Below are 21,226 nucleotides of genomic sequence, written 5' to 3'. Positions count from 1 at the left end.
CAGTTATGCTGCCCAGCTGTTCTCTTACAGCTAAATCACAGGTGGTGCCAAGGTCAGAAAAGTCTTATCTAAGGTCTGGGCTCAAAGTGAAATCACTTTTAGGAAATAACAAATTGTAATACCAAACTTCGCCACACGATGTCACTGATGCCATTTAAGGTTTTTTAAGTCCAAAATTTTTCTAATCCTTTATCCAATTTTATTTCTTTTTTGTAGATAAAAACAAGAGTCTCCAGTAAAAATAGGAAAATTTTTGGTCCCCAAGTTTCAGGAAATATAAATCCAATTAGATTAAAATTGTTCTTTTAATGCTTTGATTCCCCTGGGTAGTCAGACACCGCTATTCTTAGAGGGTGGGATAGAAATTCCCTTCCCTCTCTCCTCACAGGGGGATAGATATTCCAGACACCTTTTACAGGGAGAGAGGGTACTTAGGGTAAAGAGAAGATCAGATCTCACCCAATTTCATCCGCGTTGCTTTCGAAGTGCTTGATAGTGAGTTTGACTTCGACTGTCTGCAGCCTAATGACGGGCCATATTGCAATGGCCAGTCTTTCCTCCACCACTTTGGAGGGCTGTTCCGGATCAAGTGGAAGGGCTACTGCCCTCCCGCGATCAAGCGAGGTTCCCCTCCTTGCTCGTTGCCCGTACAGGGCGACTTTTGACCCTTTCCAGGGTCCCCCAGCAAAGAGAAATTGGACATGGAAGACGGAGCTCACCTTCCAAACGTCCACGGCGACTGTGTTGGCAAACCGGAAGTCCCCAAATTCTCTCTTTGATGGGCATCTTGGTTAAGCACTCTCAAGACGGAATTGATCTATTTCACTATAAGGGCTGGAGTTAAATTGTAGCAAATTCTTCTTACATTATCATTTTACTAATATATTAGAAGACTGCAGTTTTAGTACTTGTAATATTTCTTGCTTGTCAAGTCACTTCAAAAGATGACAGCCCAGCATTTAATCTTGCCAGTGTCAACTCTGCAAATGAGCCTGGCTACAGCCATTTTTTCTCCTCATTTGAGGGGATTGATGGGGATTGCCAGGTGCTTTGCTAGTCAAAACAATCAGCTGTCCCATGGGAACCAAGGTCATCTGTTAATCCCGACTGGGCACTTGGTGTTCTATAAGAAAGCCCACCAATTGCATTTATTGGGGAACGTAGTCACTTACATAGTTTTGCGGGTGGGAACTTTATGCTTTGCAATGGGAATTGTTATGGGGTATTCAGACTTGGTTTCACTTTTGACCATGCTGATACTTTGTAATTAATAAACATGTTCTTTGAGGGATTTCCAAGCCTCAGAATTCTGCTTTATTTGTCTCTGTCTGTTGGAACCATGACAGCCAGATTGTGACAATAAAAATCACACCTGTCAGATAATATTTTAACATTGTTCTATTTTTTTTTATTGATAGGACTCAGTGATGTTGAATGGCTTTGGTACAGTGGTAAATGCTCTTGGCAAGCGAGTGAAACCATACTTACCCCAGATCTGTGGTACTGTGTTGTGGCGTTTGAACAACAAATCAGCCAAAGTGAGACAGCAAGCTGCCGACCTGATATCTCGTACTGCAGTTGTCATGAAAACCTGTCAAGAGGTATTCACTGTTTGCTATCTTCTTCCATAAACATCTGCTGTTGGTTTAAAGTTGTTGGATTCTAAGTATATTTTTCTCTGTTTTTCGGTCTTAGGAAAAATTGATGGGCCACTTGGGTGTGGTATTGTATGAGTATTTGGGTGAAGAATACCCTGAAGTACTGGGCAGTATTCTAGGAGCTCTTAAAGCCATTGTGAATGTCATAGGTAAGTATGTGACTTATAGTTAGAATGACATTTTTACTTTAAAAAACAGAAATAGAGATTAAATGTATTGTTTCCCACATTTAACAGGTATGCACAAAATGACTCCTCCAATTAAAGATCTGCTGCCAAGACTCACACCTATCTTGAAGAACAGGCATGAAAAAGTACAAGAGAATTGTATTGATTTGGTTGGACGTATTGCAGACAGGTAAATTCATTTGTAGCACAACATTATAAACTGTTAAATATGTCTTACAAATAAAAGACTTCTTAAAATGAATTCATGCAGGTAATCCTTGACTTACAACAGTTCATTTAGTTGTAATGCACTGAAAAAAAGTGGCTTAAGACCATTTTTTTCAACTGTTGCAGCATCCCCAATGGTCATAGGATTAAAATTCAGATGCTTGGCAATTGACTTATATTTATGATGGTTGTGGTGTTCTGGGGTCATGTAATCACCTTTTGCAACCTTCTGACAAGCAAAGTCAGTGGGGAAGCCAGATCCCCTTAACAACCATGTTACTAACTTAATGACTGCAGTGGTTCTCATAACAACTGTGGTAAGAAAGATTGCAAAATGGAGCAAAACTCACAACTGTCTCACTTAGCAGCAGAAATGTTGGGTTCAATTGTCTTAAGTCTTCATATACAGAGTTTATGAAATCTGAATGTTCTGATGAAGACCTTGTATGTGCCTACTGTCAGTGCCTCATTAAATACCTTCCATCGTTGCTTTTCTCTCAAAATTTAGCAGTGCATTTCAAAGTTATAGAAAATTTCCAACTTGCTGACTGCTGTCTCTGTCGAAGAGAAGTCAGGACAAGGCTGCTCCCCTTCCTAGAAATCCCATCTTATTCAGTGCCTTTTTCTGTAAGGCACAGAAAGACTTTAGCATAAAGAGAGTGACTGCATCTGTCAGGATAGAGAATGCCCTCTTGAAGAGGTGCTTTGATTTAGAGGTTAGGGTTTGGGGAAAGGAAACCCTCTCTATAGATGATACCTGATCTCCACTATTTCACTTAATTTGGCAAGTGTATTTAAATGTTCTGTATTACTATTATTAATACCATTTCCTCTTCCTTCCAGAGGGGCAGAATATGTTTCTGCAAGGGAATGGATGAGGATTTGCTTTGAATTGCTTGAGTTGTTAAAAGCACATAAGAAAGCTATTCGAAGAGCTACTGTGAATACATTTGGTTATATTGCAAAAGCTATTGGGTAAGTATAAGCTTCCTGTACTGGTTTGTTTAAATGGGGAATGAAAAGGTAATGCTACAGTTAACACCACTGTGATTGTATCTATTTGATTGCTAGTGGTAAGACATTCTCACGTGAAACATTTCTCCTAGCTTAGATTTTGTGTGTTTATCTGGAAATGAACTTCTTGAGCATTTAAACAGAATCTAACATCTGAACCAAAAGAGGGTATTTAATGTAATCTTGTGGCAGAATTGGAAAGAAAAAACTAGAGGAATAGAATGAGAACAGGAATTACGTAAGCAGTTTAAAAAAAAAACCCTGATAATCTGGCTACACATTATATGTAATAAAATTCTGAATGGATTAATTATAAACAATTAGAATTTTTACCAAGGAAAATACTGTGTATCAGAAATTATCACATGAACTCCCCCATGATCATTGTAAGCTTTTGTAATAATTAAAGTTACTTATTTAGTTGCCCATGGTTTTAGTAAGTTTACTCTTTTCAAACTTTTCTGTCAACAGAACTACAAGAAGTCTTTTCTTGAGAAGGATTAATTGTGTGGATAAGCAGGCAGGTAGCCAGGCAGATAGATTTCTAACTGTAATTCTCTAACATTTTTATCTTTCCCTTATTTTAGACCACATGATGTGCTGGCAACCTTGCTAAATAATTTGAAAGTACAAGAACGACAAAACAGAGTGTGTACAACAGTGGCAATTGCTATTGTGGCTGAAACCTGTTCCCCTTTTACAGTACTGCCTGCACTTATGAATGAATACAGAGTTCCAGAGTTGAATGTTCAGAATGGTGTATTAAAATCTCTTTCTTTCCTGTTTGAATATATTGGAGAAATGGGAAAAGACTACATTTACGCTGTTACCCCTTTACTTGAAGATGCTTTAATGGACAGGTAATTTTTCCCCTCTACACTATTTTTTGTTTCTTTTGCTCTTATTTGCCAGGTTATAGTAAACCTAGTAAATATTAAGCCAGTTACTTAGGTTCATGATTGTGACAGTGCGGAAGGACCACAGAGATCTCCTCATTGAGATGTGACATTCTTGAGATAGCTGAAAAATGTGGTTTTCTGTTTCTTGGACATGAGGAATATACATATATGTAATAATTACTTTTAGGCCTCCCTTATGTATTTAAATAAATGAATCATTAGTATATTTGAGAGTTATTCTACAGTATATAGCTTTTGTTTAAATACTGCAATTACAAAGGTCTGGAGTTAATAATCTTAAATTCTAATCTTCCTATTACATTCCTTTACCCCAATAGTAGAAGGGAAATGAGAAAAGACAGTTCCTTTCTTAACCTTATTTAATTATTTGAATAGGAATTCAGCTCCAGAGCACATATAGGTGCTGGATAGAGGGTGTTTCTATTGATATGGTTCCTGGTTGTGTACACTGGTTGTGTAAGTAGAAGAGAAGCGAGGGTAATGATTAGAGTTCTCTGTTCTTTGATGTTCCTTTTATTCTCTACCCATCCACCTACCTATCCCTGTCTTGCAACCTATCTGAGCTGGGGGAGTCAGCTCATTGGGCTGCTGAAGTGCTGCTGCTCCCTCTCAATTTTTCTCTTTTTGATAAAATTGTTGAAGATGATATGATAGAAACATACCAAATACATATTTCACGTGGCTTGAGAATCTTAAAACTGGCCACCTTCTTATGCTGATCTGTTTTTAGGAATTTCGTTGACCTGGCAATATTTATTTTCTTCTTTTTGTGGTACTGAAGCACAATTTTGACTTCGAATCAAAAAGGGAGGAAGATAACCTTGCCTGCTACCAACCCCAAGATTATTGGAGAGAAAAGGATGAACAGTCACGTTTTGATACTGAAGGATTTTATTTTATCAAATTAGAACAACTTCTGGAAGAAAGAAAGAGACTAGAAAAACAAATAGGGAGCAAGTTACTGATAATGCCTGTACAATTTCTTTTTCAGGGATCTGGTTCACAGGCAAACAGCTAGTGCAGTTGTGCAGCATATGTCTCTTGGAGTATATGGGTTTGGCTGTGAGGACTCTCTGAATCACTTGCTAAATTATGTGTGGCCCAACGTGTTTGAAACATCACCTCATGTCATCCAAGCCGTTATGGGAGCACTGGAGGGCCTAAGGGTGGCTATTGGACCTTGCCGGATGTTGCAGTATTGTTTACAGGTAAGTTGGATAAAAATGCCTGCCTAGGCTTCTGAATAATTTTAAAAAAGAATATTAAATCAGGAAAACTATTTAATTGAAGAGTATCCTACAGCTGTCCTCAAGACTTCTTTATATTGACCTCTAGAAAAGAATTGTAATGTAGCAAAATTCCAAGTGTATGGTTTGCGAATTAATATAATGAAATTCTCCAAGATGATTCATATGATAAGAAATAATATCTAGGATGGGCAACGATACATTTGCCTTAATAAACAGAATTACTTTAATAAAACACTACATAAACCACAAAGTATAAAATCAACTGATAGGATTTCTGTGCAGAATTTCATTTTGTTTGCAATTAAGTAGAAAGGCGGCGGCTACAGGTAAGAACTTCTGCATCAATGTAATGTGGCTTTTACAACTCCCTTCTTGTGGTCTATTATGTAAGCTGCTTCTCAAAGGTTTTGCCAATTATTTCTGGGAAGGATGAGCTAGACAATATATAGATCAAACTGAATAACACGATACCCAGATTTCTGACATGTCATAAAATGCCATTTCTTTGTAAATGATCAGTAAGAAAGATGATTCACTTAAGTGCAGTTTAATTTCTGGTTCTATTCTTTTCCTAGGGTTTGTTTCACCCTGCCAGAAAAGTCAGAGATGTATACTGGAAGATTTATAATTCCATCTATATTGGTTCACAGGATGCTCTAATAGCACATTATCCACGAATCTACAACGATGAAAAGAATACCTACATTCGTTATGAACTTGATTATGTCTTGTAATTTTATTTCTCATTTGTTTTGTGTTCAATAGACAGCTATTCCATATTTGGTTCAGATCTGGTGATGTACAATTTTTAAGACACTGCAGAGTACCTTAGAATGGTCAGAGGCAGAACTTAGAAATCAATAGCATGATTTTTAAATAACATGTCTTTGTTTTGATGTTAAAGCCAGTAGTGACCAAGAACACAATGATTGCAGAGAATATGGGGAAGGGGGGGGGAAGCATTTTGATGAGGATTTAAGATTCTGTTCCTTGTGTTTAAAGGGGCTGTTTGAGAAATAAACATTTGTGTATAAAATATTAATGGTTATTCGTGTGTGAGCATTTTTGGGCAGGGAGACATATAATAAGTCTCAGATCATCAAACAATTTATGTAAAAAGGTGGCATATTACATTTTAATTGTCTTTGTCATACCCTAGCTTTTGAATAAATAAGAAACGTTCACATTTTGATTGTTGTGTCTTTATCCTGAAAAAGCACTTGTTATAAAAAATGGCTTTTGTACTGAATTGCCTTGAGATTTGGGTCTTTATTTTTTCTTTTCTCCACCAAATATTTTCCTATGATATGCTCAGTTTTCTTCCATTATGGCTTGTTCTCCTGAAGCAGTAATGAATTCAAAATTCGATATTTAATGAATCTTGAAACATGGCTGGATTATACATTAAAATAGGTGTATATGTGGCGTTAAAATGTTATTGGGAAGCTGTGTACAATATGTAATGTTAAGTGGGTAAACATTACACCAAATATCCACCAGCAAATTTTATCGTGGCTGGTCATGGTAACACTCTTGTTCAAAAGGGGCAAATGGCACAGATGTCTAACTGATGATAGCAGTCATTGTATGTGGAAAATGGAAAGACTGAGCACATTTCAGGCCCACTGTAAAAGAAAAATGAAGCCTGTGGTTAACAGATGCCATTCAAATTGTCATTTTGTGGCTGCTGTTCCCTCTTAACTATCTGGAGATTGGAAAGGAAAATTGACAATTGATTAACAGAAACTCAGTTCAATTTCAGATGACATTGCAAACCCGGGGTTTAAATGGGATGCCTGTTCTAGGCTCACACATTGTGGTAACTTTAATCAAGGGTTAGCACAGGGGAAAGCATTCATTTGTTGGTCAGGGACAACATTCCCTGTTAATTTATAAGGAGAGTAAGGCTACAGCAAGCCAGATGAATATGTGCAGTGAAAAATTGGGATTCATGCAATGTTTATGGAATCTCCAATGCCACATTTTTTAAAAGTTGTGTGTTGATTGCTACCTCAGATTCTCTTTAAACATGCCAGAATCTTAGGACACTTAAGATTCTCAAGCTCTTGAAGATATCAAAGAATCTGAGACTTACAGAAAGCTTTATTTGACAAGATTCATGGAAAACTTAGTCTCGCATTTTAAGCTTTACAGTATTTTAAGCTTGGAGTTCGACTAAAATAATGTGCATCAGATGCTTACATATAATTTGTGGTTTTCTTTCCATTTTCTATTGGAAGAATATTTTTTTATTTCCCAAGCTACATAGGGGCAAAAAAAAAAAAACCCCAGTAGCTTACTAGTCTCACTTTTTCCCCCCTGTCCCTGATGCTTATTTACCCCATTGGGAAGACAAAGATGCTTTTCAAAGTTCCTTTAAGGTTGCCCTGTGAGAATCTCTCTAGTTAGTTACCTTTTCCCTGGGTCTTTTAAATTCATAAGGAGCAGGAACAAGTATATAAACATTTAAATAAACAAGTTATATGTTGATTTTATTCACATGGATGAATGTACATTATGAACTGAAAATACAATGTCTTTTGGCCCTCCCCATCTCTTATTCAAATAGAAAATAGTTTAATGGATCCAATAACAAGTGTAACATTTTATGAACCTTTCATAGTACCTGAGTAAAAGGAATTCTTGGTTCTTAGGCTCCCCCTCTTTGGAAAGGCCTGTCTGATGTTACTTTATTGCTGACATCAGATATTTTTCAACTGGGAACTCCAAACTAGTTTTTTTAAGATATATGTACACAGCTGCCTATCAACATTTATTTTTAGGGCAATGACAGATGAAAGCAAACAAATGCAAATTATTACTATTCAAAGAATAGCAGTTGAACACAGCACACATTTTTTTAAATAGAGCCAACATTATTTTATTACTTTTATGCCACCCATCTTTGCTTAGACTTAAGTAAAAAAAGCAAGATAAATTATTAAAATATTAGAATAAATATTACCTTTAAAATTGACTTAAAATTAATAACATAAAACAATCTCTGACAACATGGTATCTTCCAAGTATCAGACAATGAGAATCACTACCTCCAGCCAACATGGCCTTAGTCATTCATTTGACCTATTATATTACAACTGTACATTTAGTATGGTTGCTACAGGTGAATTTAAGCCATCACTTTTGTGGGAAGGGGTCAAGACAACATTGGAGTATGTCCTTTAAGTTGTTCAGGGGAACTTGAGGAAGAGTCCCGCATAAGAGATTCAGGGGCTATTAATAAAAAAACCACTATGCATTTCAAAAAGCTACAGGCTTAGCAGCTTTGGATGCTTGCCTTCCACCAGCGCTAGCCTCATCCTTCCCCCAATAATTCCAAAAACTCTTTTTTAACATTGGATCCCATATCCACATTTGATGACAGCAAATTCCATTATTGTAACTAGCCACTGTGTCAACAAGTATTTCTCTTTACCTGTCCAAAGGGGGAGAATAGTTTTTCCACATCATGCAGGATTTTATATACCTTAATTTAGTCACCCCCCCACTCCACGCTAAAAAGCTCCTTATCTTTCATTTGCCTTCCATTAATTCACCAAATGGGGATTTCGCCATAAATCCTAGAAGAACCCCAAGTCCAGGATCGACCCGCAGTCAAGAGGCAGCGGCTCATATAGTGACATCCTCCAAGGACAAAAAAGGCTGACTTCAAACGTAATGCCGTCAGAAGCGTGAAAGGAGATACATCGTGTACAGAATTACAACACCGAATCCCGCCGCTATTTTAATGGCCGATAAATCGCGCATTTACCAAGCAAAGAGCGCCATAGCAAAGTGCAGATTTGGCGCGAGAGGGGCGGGTGACACCAGGGAGCGGAACAAAGGGTTTTTCAGCAGCCGGCAGGAGCAGCCTCGCATTTCCGGAAATGGAGGAGGAGAAGGAAGAGGAAGAGGAGGAGGGGAGAGCCAAGGCGCAGTTTGAAGCTACGCTCGGCAAGGGGCGCTCTTGCTCAAAGCGAGCGCGGCCCGGAGAGTGTGTTGGAGTGATGTCAGGGCTAGCTGGGTTGAATGCATCCGTACTTCCTGTATCAGAGCAGGCTTGGCTAAATACCAGCGGGTTTTATTCCTCCTGACCTAGCGAGCTGCTGCGGGAGGAGGATTGTCAGCCCGCGTCTCCCCTTCGGAACGTGGCTTGGCATTTGCAGGCGGGAGAGCTGCATGTGGCCGAGCAAAGCCCGGGGGAGATCATGGCAGTGCTCAAACTGACCGACCAGGTAAAAAAAAAAAAAAAAAGAGAGAGAGAGAGAGAGAGAGACCACCAACAATAGAATCGGGGGAGGGCGAAGGTGGGGGAAGCCCACGAATAGCTGCTGCGTTGCTGGGAGGCTTTTGGAGAGCAGCCGCCGCCGCCGCAGCAGCAGCAGCAGGTCGGAGGCCGGGTCTTCGTTTTGGAAGGTCGGGGATCCCAAACTGGGCGCCGGGGTTTCCTCCTCTCGGGCGCGAGCCTTGCAAGCCACTTTGCGGGTGCCGCGCTGCCCCAGGGGCGGAGGCAGAGGAGAGTGGAGTGTGAGGATACGGTCGAGGCGGCGGATCGCCCGTCAAGTTTCTCATTGTCTAGGAAATGGAGCAGTTGTCAAAACAGGAGGAGATGGGGCGGGCATCTCGGAACTGCAGCGCTTTGGCTGCGTTCGCACAACCCCACCGAGCTTTCGGCGTTCGCACGGCAGGCTGACCTTTAAATGAACCACACGGACTACCCGTCCCAAACCTCAAAGTAGCGGATTATGTTTTCGTGCCCGCCTCTCCCCCCCCCCATCAGTTCCGACCCACGGCTTTAATACATACTGGCGCATTTTGCCTTCATCTTGACTGTCTTGGCATTTATCGAGCCGGAGAGATGCTTTCACGTGTTGACCTGCATCTCTACTGCTGGGGGTGGGGGGGGGGAGGAGAGGGGAAATGGATAAGGGCACTTCCTAATAAACCTGTAATGTGTTCCGGAGCGACGGGGGATATAGAGCAAATCGTTGAATTACTCTGTTAGTGGTGATTCCCTTCAGTCCCAGCTTTGGCACGAATGGCTTCACCCGAAACGTTAATGCATCTTTATTGCGCCCCCGCCTCTCATCTCCCCTGTTGAAACGTTGATACTTTATAGTGTTCTGCATTCGTGGCTGTTAATAGGCTGTTCAGTCAGGGCCATACCTCAGTTGCTGGTGAGCTCAACTATTTATGCAGCTTTTATAAGCCAGAATTCTAAAAAAAGGAGCCGCTCCTAATAGGCTGTTTGTTGAACCAATCCTCAGAACTTTTAGATTGGGTGAAGGACAAGCCTAGGAGGAGTGGATTGAAGAGCTGATTGCCTTAACTGGGTTAAAGCGCTTGGTAGGATGAAAAGCAACACAAGCCCCTGTGAAAAGTGCTCTTGAGTGCATCCTTGTCAAAGAATAAGAAGGACCAACCTCGCTGTTTTCCAAGCCCAGGGATGCTATGCCTTAGATTCCAGGCAAATAGAGCCCTTTAATGTTTCTCTAGGCTGCAGGCGGTGGGTGAGTTTGGCAGAGATTCATAAATGAGTGAAATGTGGGGTGTGAGAATTAAACTTCCTCAAGTGTGCTCCAAAGCCCACACATTATACATCTAATTTGAAAAATAGAGATTTATAACACATTAGCTTTGGAACACACTCAAAAAACTAACAGGAAGTTTTAACTATCACAGTTCAAAATGTTCAGTTTAAATATTATCCTGGAACCTTGTAATAAAATTGTCTCAAAAATTCCAGCAGTAGGGATTATCCCTTTAGATTTGCAGAGAAGAAATTGTTGGTTGTCTTTGTATGAAATAGTATATGCTGTTCATTGGGCAAGAATTATTTTCTTAGAGATGTTTGGGAAAGAACTTTTAAATGCATATTAAGGAGCACTTTGACCTAATTCATTCTAAACCATTTATTCTTAAATAGCACAATTTAATTGTGAATTTCTAATTCTCTTATCAATAGTCAAAGCATTTAAGGGTGACATTAAGTTCCTTTAGTAGTTTAACTTGTCTCTAAAATATGCTGACTATTCTACATTCAGTTAATTTAATCTACTAATTTTGGTTTAATTTAGTGTGTGTATAATTTGTCACATGGATTTGGTCTAAGTCTTTTCCTAAAGTATTACTTACATTTTGTTTATAGGATACACCTCCTCTTCTCTATATCCAATACTGCACTGCAGTGTAGTGTTAGCTAATAACTTCATGTAGTCTTACATGAAATAATCTGCATTTATTCTGTAAAGTAGACTATACATTTTGGTACCCTAGATATATTTTTTTTAATTGTATGGCCAGTAGCATTTATAAGTGCTGTCTCTGATCTACCTCTTGATACTACTTTATTTTTATATAGATACTTCTAATTTATGACAAAATTCTTTCATTTTGGGTGGCTTTCTCTGGCCTCTACAGCATACCTCCAAGTTCCATTAATCCAGCTAAGATTTGTAAACTGAACATCTTTGCTGCAGTGAATACTAAAGGTGTTTGTGCTTAGATATCATTTCAATGCTTAGACTTTTTCTTGAAGCCAGATTTTCCTGGGAGTGAGTTATAAGAGTTTAAAAACTTTAATGAGCCTTGATGATTAATGGCATGTGTTATTCAGAGATTATTTTAGTTTTTAAGCTGACCAAAGCCACTAGAACTGGGAGAGAGAGAGGGAGGGAGGGAGAGAGAGAGAGAGAGAGAGAGAGAGAGAGAGAGAGAGAGAGAGAGAGGGAGAGAGAGAGAGGTATTACTGTTTGCCTAACATAGTAAATCCAAACTAAATGAATTACTTTTAAGGTTTAGCATTCTGTAAAAATTATGTTTTGGCTTAGCATGTTGTGATTTATTTAAAAAACCATGAATAAGCAAACCAATATTTTAGCACAAAGTGCAAAGGAGTTTACTTTTTTCCTCATGTTGCTTAGTTTTAGTCATAGGCAAATTAGTTTTAATCAGCCAAATGTAGCATTAAGAAATCTAAGACACATCTGGAAGGTAAAGGCAAGAATTCCTGCTCTTCTTGAGCTAGTTCCAGCAAACATCCCCTCTCCATCCCATCCCAAATAGGAAGCCTTCTGATTCCCTGGAGCTTTTTCATTGGTTAAATAAGAGAAGAGCCAATCCTTGCCAGCAGCCTTTTCCCCTGAAGGCTGGGGAGCAATCCAGAAGTGGGAGAGGTGGCCGTAAAGATGCACAGGGAGAGACTGTTTCTATCCCTACCAATTGCAATAAAGTGCACATGTTGGGTTTTTGAATATTGAAATATTGATAAGAGCCCTGCTGGTCATCTTAATCCAGTATTTTACTCCTCAGAAAATAGGCAACCAAATGCCCCTTGGGTGCTTAGTAGGGCAGAAACACAGACATACCATTTTTCCACCCTTGTTCTCCTGCTGGTATTTGGAGGAGTGCTGCTTCCAGAGGTAACATTCAGTCTTCAGGATTAATAGTCTTTGATAGACTGGTCCACCCTGCCACCCCCTCCCCCCTCTTTTGAGACCATTGTACTTCAAATTCTGTTTTGAATTATCATTGTTAACCATTTTCAAATAGCAAAGCTGGGGAGAAAATAACTGCAAATAAATAAAATTTCTGCCAATGGAAAAAGCATGAATAGAATGAAAATTTTACATTCAGCCTACTAGAGCAGTTTAATGAGATTTGTATGATTTGTCCTTATGTGTTCAGTTTATTCCAGAGCATGGATCAATGTAATATATGAATCCAGTCACTCTTGTGGACAATTCAATGGCCATAATAAAATAAGTCCTTAGAAAGGTATGCATTTCTAATAAATTATCCTGCATTCAACAGCCAAACATTATGCATGCTTGAGTTGCCTCCCTTACAATAGACTTGGGTAATCTCTTCTGTGTGACACAAAAATGCTCCGTTATCTTAGTTTTGACCCTAAACATATCCCAAAGTTGTTTTCAGATTATTTTTCTTAATAAAACAAAATGACCAAACAGTCTTTTAAAACGTATTTAAATGTAAATAAAATTTTAATTTTAATTACATTTTTGTTCTGGCTCCAGCATGACTACTTACAAGCAATTCAAATCTATATCGGCTCTCCACTCCTCAAAAGTTGCACACTTGTGGCTTATTGCAGCTGTCATAGCAGACACTATATGTTCATATTGTTGAAATGATTGATTTTTGCCAGATGTCTTTAGCTGATACTGTCCACATTTGCTACTTAAGATTGGCTGTGTTTCAGCAAAAGCCCATTTCAGTCAATGCGTTATACTGTTAAGAACCAATTTCGGCTTTTTAGGGAGAGAAGAGACTTGGTGGTTTGTGTAAACATCCTGCTTGTGAGTGTTACATGCAAGAACTTCTGCAATTAATTCTTGTGACACATGTTACAAGATACCATGCCCCTGGATTTGCTTCAAGTCTATGAATCTGAATGCAATTGTTACTGCATGCTCAGCCAGAAATAAATGTACCTGTTTTCATGTTATACTTTGAAATAGTGTATTATATGAAAAACCATTTCTAAACACAGGGAAAGTGCTGGGCAGGAGTAGAATATTGGTTCTATGATAAAACATAGAACATTATTTTGCAAGTGTCAAGAAAATTATGCCTACTAGTAAAACAAACATCCAGGGGAAATACCCAGCAAAACCATATATAGCCATTGGTAGAATTGTGTAGGTGAGTGTTTTCAGATGAGAATCTTGTTGACGTAACTCATAGATTCTTCCTAGGTCAGAGGTCCCCAACCTTTTGGGCACCAGGGACCGGTTACGTGGAGAGAAGTTTTTCCGTGGACTGGAGGGGGCGTGGTTTTGTGTGCTGCCTGCATCCCGCAGATGGGGCTTTGCTTGTTTGTGCGGCCCGGTTGCTGGCATGCCACGGCCCGCTACCAGTCCACGGACTGGGGGTTGGGCACCCCTAGATCCACACGTTGATTGGTTTTGCATGTTTTATTATGCTGTGGTTAGCTCCTCTATGGTTTATTGAATAAATCACAATAGGAGAGGTTACATATTTCACCAAACCCAATCATGAATTACAAATAGTAATCAGGTGCTTGACTTAATATGCTAATCCAAAACCAAATCATGTTTTCACACAAACTGTGATCAGTATGATCCTCCATTACTAATCCTCCCGTGTTGTGGGTAGTCCTCGACTTACAACAGCTCATTTAGTGACTGTTCGAAGTTACAATGGCACTGAAAAAAAGTGACTTATGACAGTTTTTCACTTACAATCATTGCAGTGTTCCCAAGGTCATGTGGTTCAGGTGCTTGGCAGCTGATTTGTATTTATGACAGTTGAAGTGTCCTGGGACCATGTGATCACCTTTTGTGACTTTTTAACAAGCTAAGTCAATGGGAAAGCCAGATTCACTTAACGACCATGTTACTAACTTAATTGCAGTGATTCACTTAACAACTGTGGCAAGAAAGGTCGTAAAATGGGTCAAAACTCACTTAACAAATGTCTTGCTTAGCAAAATAAATTTTGGGTTTAATTATGGTCGCAAGTTAGGGATGACCTGTATTTTTGGAGTGAGTGCGTAATGGAGTGAGCGTATAACCTGTATAATGGAATGAGTGCTCCATTGCTGGAAGTTTTTAAGAGATTGGACAGCCATTTGTCTGGAATTTTATAGGGTCTTCTCCTTGAGCAAGGAGTTGGGCTAGACTACCTCCAAGGTCCCTTCCAACTCTGTTATTCTGTTATCTGTTATCTTTCTCCTCTTGTAGATGAGCCATTAAAAACAGAGAGGCAGAATAGCTGATTAGTGGGAGAAGTAATATCGTTGCCTCACCAGACTGGGTATGGTTTAGGAAGCAAACAGCCATAAACTGAGTTAGACCTAGAGTAAAATGATCAACCCTAGAGTTGAGTCTTAAATGTTCTTTAAGCTGTAACTCCTAGATTACAGTACTTAATTCCACCCCAACCATTTGTTGTATCCCATACCCCCACTAACGCCACAGGAACAATAACGAGTCCATTTCTGAGGGTAGAAATAGCTTTAATGTTGCCCTCGGAAAATAGCACAATATGTTGAGGAAACCAAAATGATCCTAAATTTGACAGAAACCATTTACTGATTTCAGGTAATTTATATTGTATTCTGGCATAACCCAGCCATCACTGAGGGGATATAAACCCTTTCCTCATTATTTTTCTGTCATCACAGTCAAGATTAGATAAATCTAGAGGAAGCACTGTAGTCAATATGACCAAAGGCCTGTTTCATGCAACACTCTGCTCCTCCAAAGGGCAAGGAGATGCCAGTCGAAAGCCCACAAGCAGGACTTTAGTCCAACAGCCCTTTTCACCATAGAGTAGACATTACTATTAGTGTAAAGTTCAGCTGACAAGTCATTTATGTCTGTTTGCATTTAAAGATCTCTCTCTTTCTCTCTCAGAGTCACTCTATAGCCTGTGGTCAAAATTCAGTATTTTTACAAAACTGTGAACTCTGCAAACTTGCTAACGGGAGTAATGATGTTTTTTAAAAAATGCCTTTTTCTTTTATTCAGTTCATTGTTTGCTTTTTGAACACAGAATTTCAGAGAATCTCTGTACCTTTGTGACATTTTCAGAGCTATTCCTAAGTATTAGGAATAGGATGGTTGCCACCATCCCCTCAGTGCCTTGCAGATAAGATTCGTGTTTATACTTTAGCTTCAAGGAAGAAAGAGATAAAATTAACTCTGTGTTTATCAAATGGCTCGTCCAAAAGAAACCTAATCAAAATATGTGCTTCTCCCAGAAAGTAATTAGCTACAACTTTGCTTTTCAAATAGGGAAGTGCAGCAGTCTATAAAAGTCTGTTATATTATGCCTATCGGTTGGGTGTGCATGCTGGGCAAATTGCACTTTTTTGAAATATAAATGTAATTCACCAAAACTCTTGATTCTTAAGGTACATTTTTTTCCTGTGCCTAATGTGTGACTTGTAACCTTTTCCACCCAGCTGCAGCAAAGGGATTTGGTTGTCATGCCAACCTTTGAATAGACGAGAACCCTACACTGTGCAAACATTCATAGATGTCCTCTCGTAATCCCAAGGCCATATCTGACCTTATAACGAATGTTTTTTGGATAAGTCTAGAGAGGCAGGTAAATTTTGCTTATAGCTTTCTTATAATATGGTTCCTTCTATAAAATGCCAGCATAATCCCCACTACAGCTTTAACCAGCCTGAGTATTTTGGAATCATGAATGGAGTCTGATTTGTCTGTAAAAGTTAATTTAATTGTACATTAAATTAAAATTTTCTTTTCTCTTCTTTATCTTCCTTGGACCAAACTGATTGATCTATCCAGAAATAAGCAATCTAATGTTCTATAGATACTTCTCTCAAATCTTGTGGTATTACTGAGCTGTTATTTTTAAGGTGACAAAAGTGGACTTACAAACATCACAAACCCATTTACATATTAAAGAACCAGGTTTATGGAAATTTATAGTCCCAAAAATATAAAAAACAGCATATTGCTTATCTTCTCTATGCATGTTACACATTTTATAGTTTCTCCTTTTCCTTCTCAAGCTTCAAGGGAATCATGAAACAAGTATTTAAATGTATTTAGTCACAATACTGTTTGGAGTTGCCTGTTAAAAGCATCTGGCTTATAAAATAAACTTTCATCACAACAGAACTTACATATATTTGTTTTACCATGCTGCCATAATGAAAAGGTAGGAATTGCTATATGTGACATTTGGACTCAGTAACTGGATTCATAGTTCAGAAAAATAGGATGCCCCATTGAGTTCAGTATGAGTGGTCCAATCCTGTTTTCTTTTGGGATAAGAAGATATTTTTTTCATGTATCAATGACATTTCATGGTTTTAGTCGTAGCTCTATCAGGTTCCTTGATCCTGATCCTGATCCCCAACCTGAGGCTGTGAAGTTATGTTAGACTTCGATGGCCACAACATCCATGGGATGGATGGGAGTTAGGTTAAATCAGGGGTAGGGAATTATGGTCCTTTTATGCCCTGTGGATTTCAACTTCTAGAATTCCTGAACAAAGTGAACAGAGACTGCTGTGGGAAGTCCTATTCATGTTCAAATGAATTCATGTTTCAGCTAAAAGTGAAGACACGGATATATAGGAGACAGGCCCAGTATCTATCACTCTGTCCCCTTGCACAGTGTGAGCCTACCTGCATTTCAGAAGCACCCCTAATCTTCAGAATAAACATTAATAGAATATTGTATTGGATGTATTGGGAACTCATCAAAATATTATCATGTATTGGGAACTTATCAAAATTTGCAGATGACACTAAACTAGCAGGAATAGCCAATACCTCAGAAGATAGGCTCAAGATCCAGAAGGATCTTGACAGACTTGAACACTGAGCTCCATCTAACAAAATAAAGTTGAATGTGGATAAAAGTAAGACTTTACACTTAGTCAAGAAAAGCCATTTGTACATGAACAGACTGGGTGAAACTTGGCTCAGTAGCATCGTACTTGAAGTTTCTTTGTCATGTGATTAAGAAATGTAGGCAATGAATACTGATTGATCCTTTGCATGTATTTTTCTCAGATGTTACATGTAGAACATTCAATATTCTATGCTATGTAATAAAATGTAATAAAATGAATAATGCAATGATTAAAAGCATAACTCCTAAAATAAAACATAATATTGTAGAACTAGTAGGAATATCACTCGCTTAAATATACTTTAGCAGATTATTCAAGTTTATTTACTCATTTTTAGTTCAATAAAACAATAGTTCTGAAATGAATTTTTTCATTTTTAGATAAAATACAAACTGAATGCATTGCTGTTGATGGCAAAGAAGATTTTTAGAGGATATACTTAGGTGGCAAGCCAGCCAATTTTTTTCCCTTTTATTTCTGTTAGTAAAAACTGAAATAGGAAATTCCTAACTCACCCATACAGTTAGGAGCTCATTGCCATCTAGTGACTAAATGATATCATGGCACTATCCCCACCAAAGGCATAATTTTAGAAAAAACATGCCATCTTGGGTAAAATTTATTTTAGAATTATTCTTCTGAGAATGCAAAATGTTGTTCTGCAACATTTGTAAGTAGAGTCTTAATTAGAGTGGCATGCCATATAGATCTGAATAAACAAGTGTATAATATAGCAAGACTTGGAATTAACTGTCTATGTGCCACTTGGCCAGGCTAGTTGAAGCTAGTCTCAAACTTGAGAAGATAACAGGTTTGAGAAACCTGGGTTGAATAGTTAGATAAGATTTTGTAGTAAAGAATGGGCTATTCTTCTGGGAAATGGCTCTCAAATGCCATATTGTTGTTCAAAGAGAATGAGTATTATGAAATGCAGCCTAATCCTAAATCTTGTAGTTAGGTCACTGGTCTTTCAGCAGCACTTTGACTAATTCACCATTTCATTCTTTTTTTTTTCTATAATGATCTGCAAGCCTGAGAGTGTCAGTTCTTACACCTTTCTTACTTCCTCAAAAATCATTTGGTGCATGCATATAAAGAGGAAATGAGTATTTTGTAAGAATATTTTGTTTTAAAAAAAGCTGCTTTGAATATTAAGAGTCAACATACATTTCTTATGACATATTTAATAGATGAGAGCTCATTTTATCAGTTGCATATACTAAGAGTCTTATGAGTCCTTTAGGTTAGTAAGAATAAGCTTAGAAGTGTTAATAAGCCACTCACTAATAAAGGAGTGTTCATTTTTGCCTTTGACTTAGATGTGTAAATCGTTAAATCCAGTACAGCTCTCTAGTACTGCCTTGTCATTTTCCTGTTTACAGGATTTTGGTCACATTAGTTATGCCCTTGGCCAATAGTGTATTTCTCTGTTGTGGGAAAGAAGATCTAATAAGACGTGCTAGATACAGTACTTGCTGTCTGTAGTGATAGGCCTCCTGCTTATTTAATGACCTGCCCTAGTTATTGATCTTTAACATGGGAACAAAAGAAGTTTTAAACTAATGATAGCTAGCTACACTGCCAAAGCATCTTCACATTTTGCCAACTTGAGCATGCCAAATTATCTGGCTGTTCTCATCTTCACAGTGGGCCCTTGTTAGTCTAAGACTAGCATTATTGTGGTCGTATATCAATTATGAACTTTGGCTTTGGGCTCTTCCTCATGACTGCATTAAGGCCTTGAAGGGACAGAAAAATAGAGCAACATGTTTTGCTGATCCCTATTCAGCTTTAATAATGAAGCCAGGGTGTGGTGATGTTACTACAGTTTTAATGATGGATTTTCCTGGTTTCATTCACTCTCTCACTGTAGGATGGCAGGAAAAACATCCATCAGTCATTTATCTTAATGTGGGATGGGTGTTGTCAGATGGTTAAAGGAGTTGGGGCTAGTCCTTTGTCAAACCTTGCTCTGTCTTTGTGTAAGAGTTAGGAGGAAGCTGGAATGGTCTTATTTTGTTTTTAAAGTGTTAAAACAGGAGTAGTTAAATATTACTTAAAACTATTTAGAACAGGTAAAATCTAATTAAGGGAGACTTTTCAGCCTGCTGCTGGGACAGACATTTTGCAAAGTACACAGTTAATATTTCATTCCCTGTGAAGAAGTTTGAATATATTTTGAGATCTTCTGGAGTTATAACTGACAGACTTGCAGTTCCTCTAGACTGGGCTGAAGTTCACTTAGCTGAAGTGAACGTACGGTACTTTCTCTTGGCTTGATGATTTGCCCTTGAAGGGGCCACCTGAACACATGAAGAGCCTCCAGTACTGTATCTGAAGGGAGCAAGTTCTAGTACAGAAACTCTGTCTGCAATTGGTGGTTTAAATCTCTGGTTCATATGCAAGCCATATGACCTCATCCTCAAGACCCCCTGTGGTAGGCAGAGATCAAATGCTCTGAAACTGCAAGCAATGATTCTTTCAGCAAATTTTGGGCTGCAGCTTTCTCCAAAGACGAAAATACAAACAATTGTCTGGGATAGGATTTACTCTTTGCTTCTGTCATGATTAGTATGTTGAGGTTTATGATTTCTATGGCTGGGCTGAGACCACCCAGAACCAGCAGGTCAATTGCAATTCAGGCCCCATTCTTTTGTGCTGGTTATTAAAACCTGGTGATCTACTAAAGCAGGGGCTAAATAACGGCAGACATCTGTCAAAAGCTGGTTTCACACTGTTTATACAGAGGCAAAAAAAGTTTGCAGTTTAGGCAAACTATTCACTATATAGCATGCATTGCCAACTGGCATCTCTCTCTCTCTCTCTCTCTCTCTCTCTCTCTCTCTCTCTCTCTCTCTCTCTCTCTCTCTCTCCCTCTCCTCTCCCTTCTCTTCCCTTCCCTTCCAGGAAAACAAAAATAGCAATCCAATCAGTGCACCAGATTTGCCCTTCTGACATCTGTTTATAGTTACCTGTTTAGTATGAAGCAGGCAGAGTTTAAATCTCCAGCCGTAAACACTGAATTAGCAACCCCCTCTCTCTGGCCATATGTGCTCTTTCCCAAGAAACAAGAATCTAGAAATAATTGTTATCTACTGAGATTGTATGTTCATGCTGTTATTTTGCCAGAAGGTGTGGGTTTGGAGAAATATGGCTTCAATTAAGAGCTCACTCCTACTTTTTCTTAACATTGCAGCATCAAATTCCACTTTTCCTCCAGCATGCAGCCCTTTTGGGCCTTGGCTGCACTTTTTCATGTGCTGTAATGTATCTTGCCCTGTTTTGACACCTTCCAATTTCAGGTGAGTTGGAATTGCAGCTCCCAGAATTATGAGGAGTGAGAATTCTGGGAGTTGCAGTCCCTGCAGATGTGCTTATGGCAATACTGTGTAATAGACCCTGAGGTATGTGTATCAAATCTCATACTGTTTCATAGTTTTTTTCTGAAAGACTACTTAAAGCAGTGATGGCGAACCTTTTAGAGTCCGAGTGCCCAAACTGCAACGCAAAACCCACTTATGTATTGTCGGGTGCCGGGTGGGTGTGGCCCATTGCGGTGATAACGGCAGACTGGGTGGGACTAAAAAGTTCAATCAATCAATTCCAAC

General features: G+C 38.7%; 2 protein-coding genes across 10 annotated transcripts in view; both read left to right on the top strand.

Annotated features, from left to right (window-relative positions):
* The window catches only part of SF3B1 (splicing factor 3b subunit 1), a 28,223-nt gene extending 21,794 nt beyond the window's left edge, over window positions 1-6,429 (top strand). For 2 of the 3 annotated variants that reach the window (XM_039347974.1, XM_039347973.1), the window contains 7 exons: window positions 1,419-1,601; window positions 1,696-1,807; window positions 1,895-2,015; window positions 2,897-3,028; window positions 3,655-3,927; window positions 4,979-5,195; window positions 5,813-5,971. In XM_039347974.1, coding sequence (XP_039203908.1) covers window positions 1,419-1,601; window positions 1,696-1,807; window positions 1,895-2,015; window positions 2,897-3,028; window positions 3,655-3,927; window positions 4,979-5,195; window positions 5,813-5,971 — 1,197 coding nt within the window. Of the gene's footprint in view, window positions 1-1,418; window positions 1,602-1,695; window positions 1,808-1,894; window positions 2,016-2,896; window positions 3,029-3,654; window positions 3,928-4,978; window positions 5,196-5,812 lie in introns of all 3 variants that reach the window. The other variant, XM_039347972.1, reaches the window with a different exon arrangement.
* Window positions 6,430-7,453: 1,024 nt separating this feature from the next.
* Window positions 7,454-21,226, top strand: part of ANKRD44 (ankyrin repeat domain 44) — a 165,712-nt gene continuing 151,939 nt past the window's right edge. For 3 of the 7 annotated variants that reach the window (XM_039347981.1, XM_039347980.1, XM_039347975.1), the window contains exon 1: window positions 7,455-9,472. In XM_039347981.1, the coding sequence (XP_039203915.1) occupies window positions 9,446-9,472 (27 nt within the window). In that variant the 5' untranslated portion in view covers window positions 7,455-9,445. Of the gene's footprint in view, window positions 9,473-21,226 lie in introns of all 7 variants that reach the window. The other 4 variants (XM_039347978.1, XM_039347977.1, XM_039347982.1 and 1 more) reach the window with 2 other exon arrangements.

This window comes from Crotalus tigris, unplaced genomic scaffold (assembly GCF_016545835.1).
Source record: "Crotalus tigris isolate CLP2741 ecotype Arizona unplaced genomic scaffold, ASM1654583v1 scf7180000018105.1476442, whole genome shotgun sequence".
In the NCBI taxonomy this organism is placed as follows: Eukaryota; Metazoa; Chordata; class Lepidosauria; order Squamata; family Viperidae; genus Crotalus; species Crotalus tigris.
This window is presented reverse-complemented; position numbering and strand designations above follow the sequence as displayed.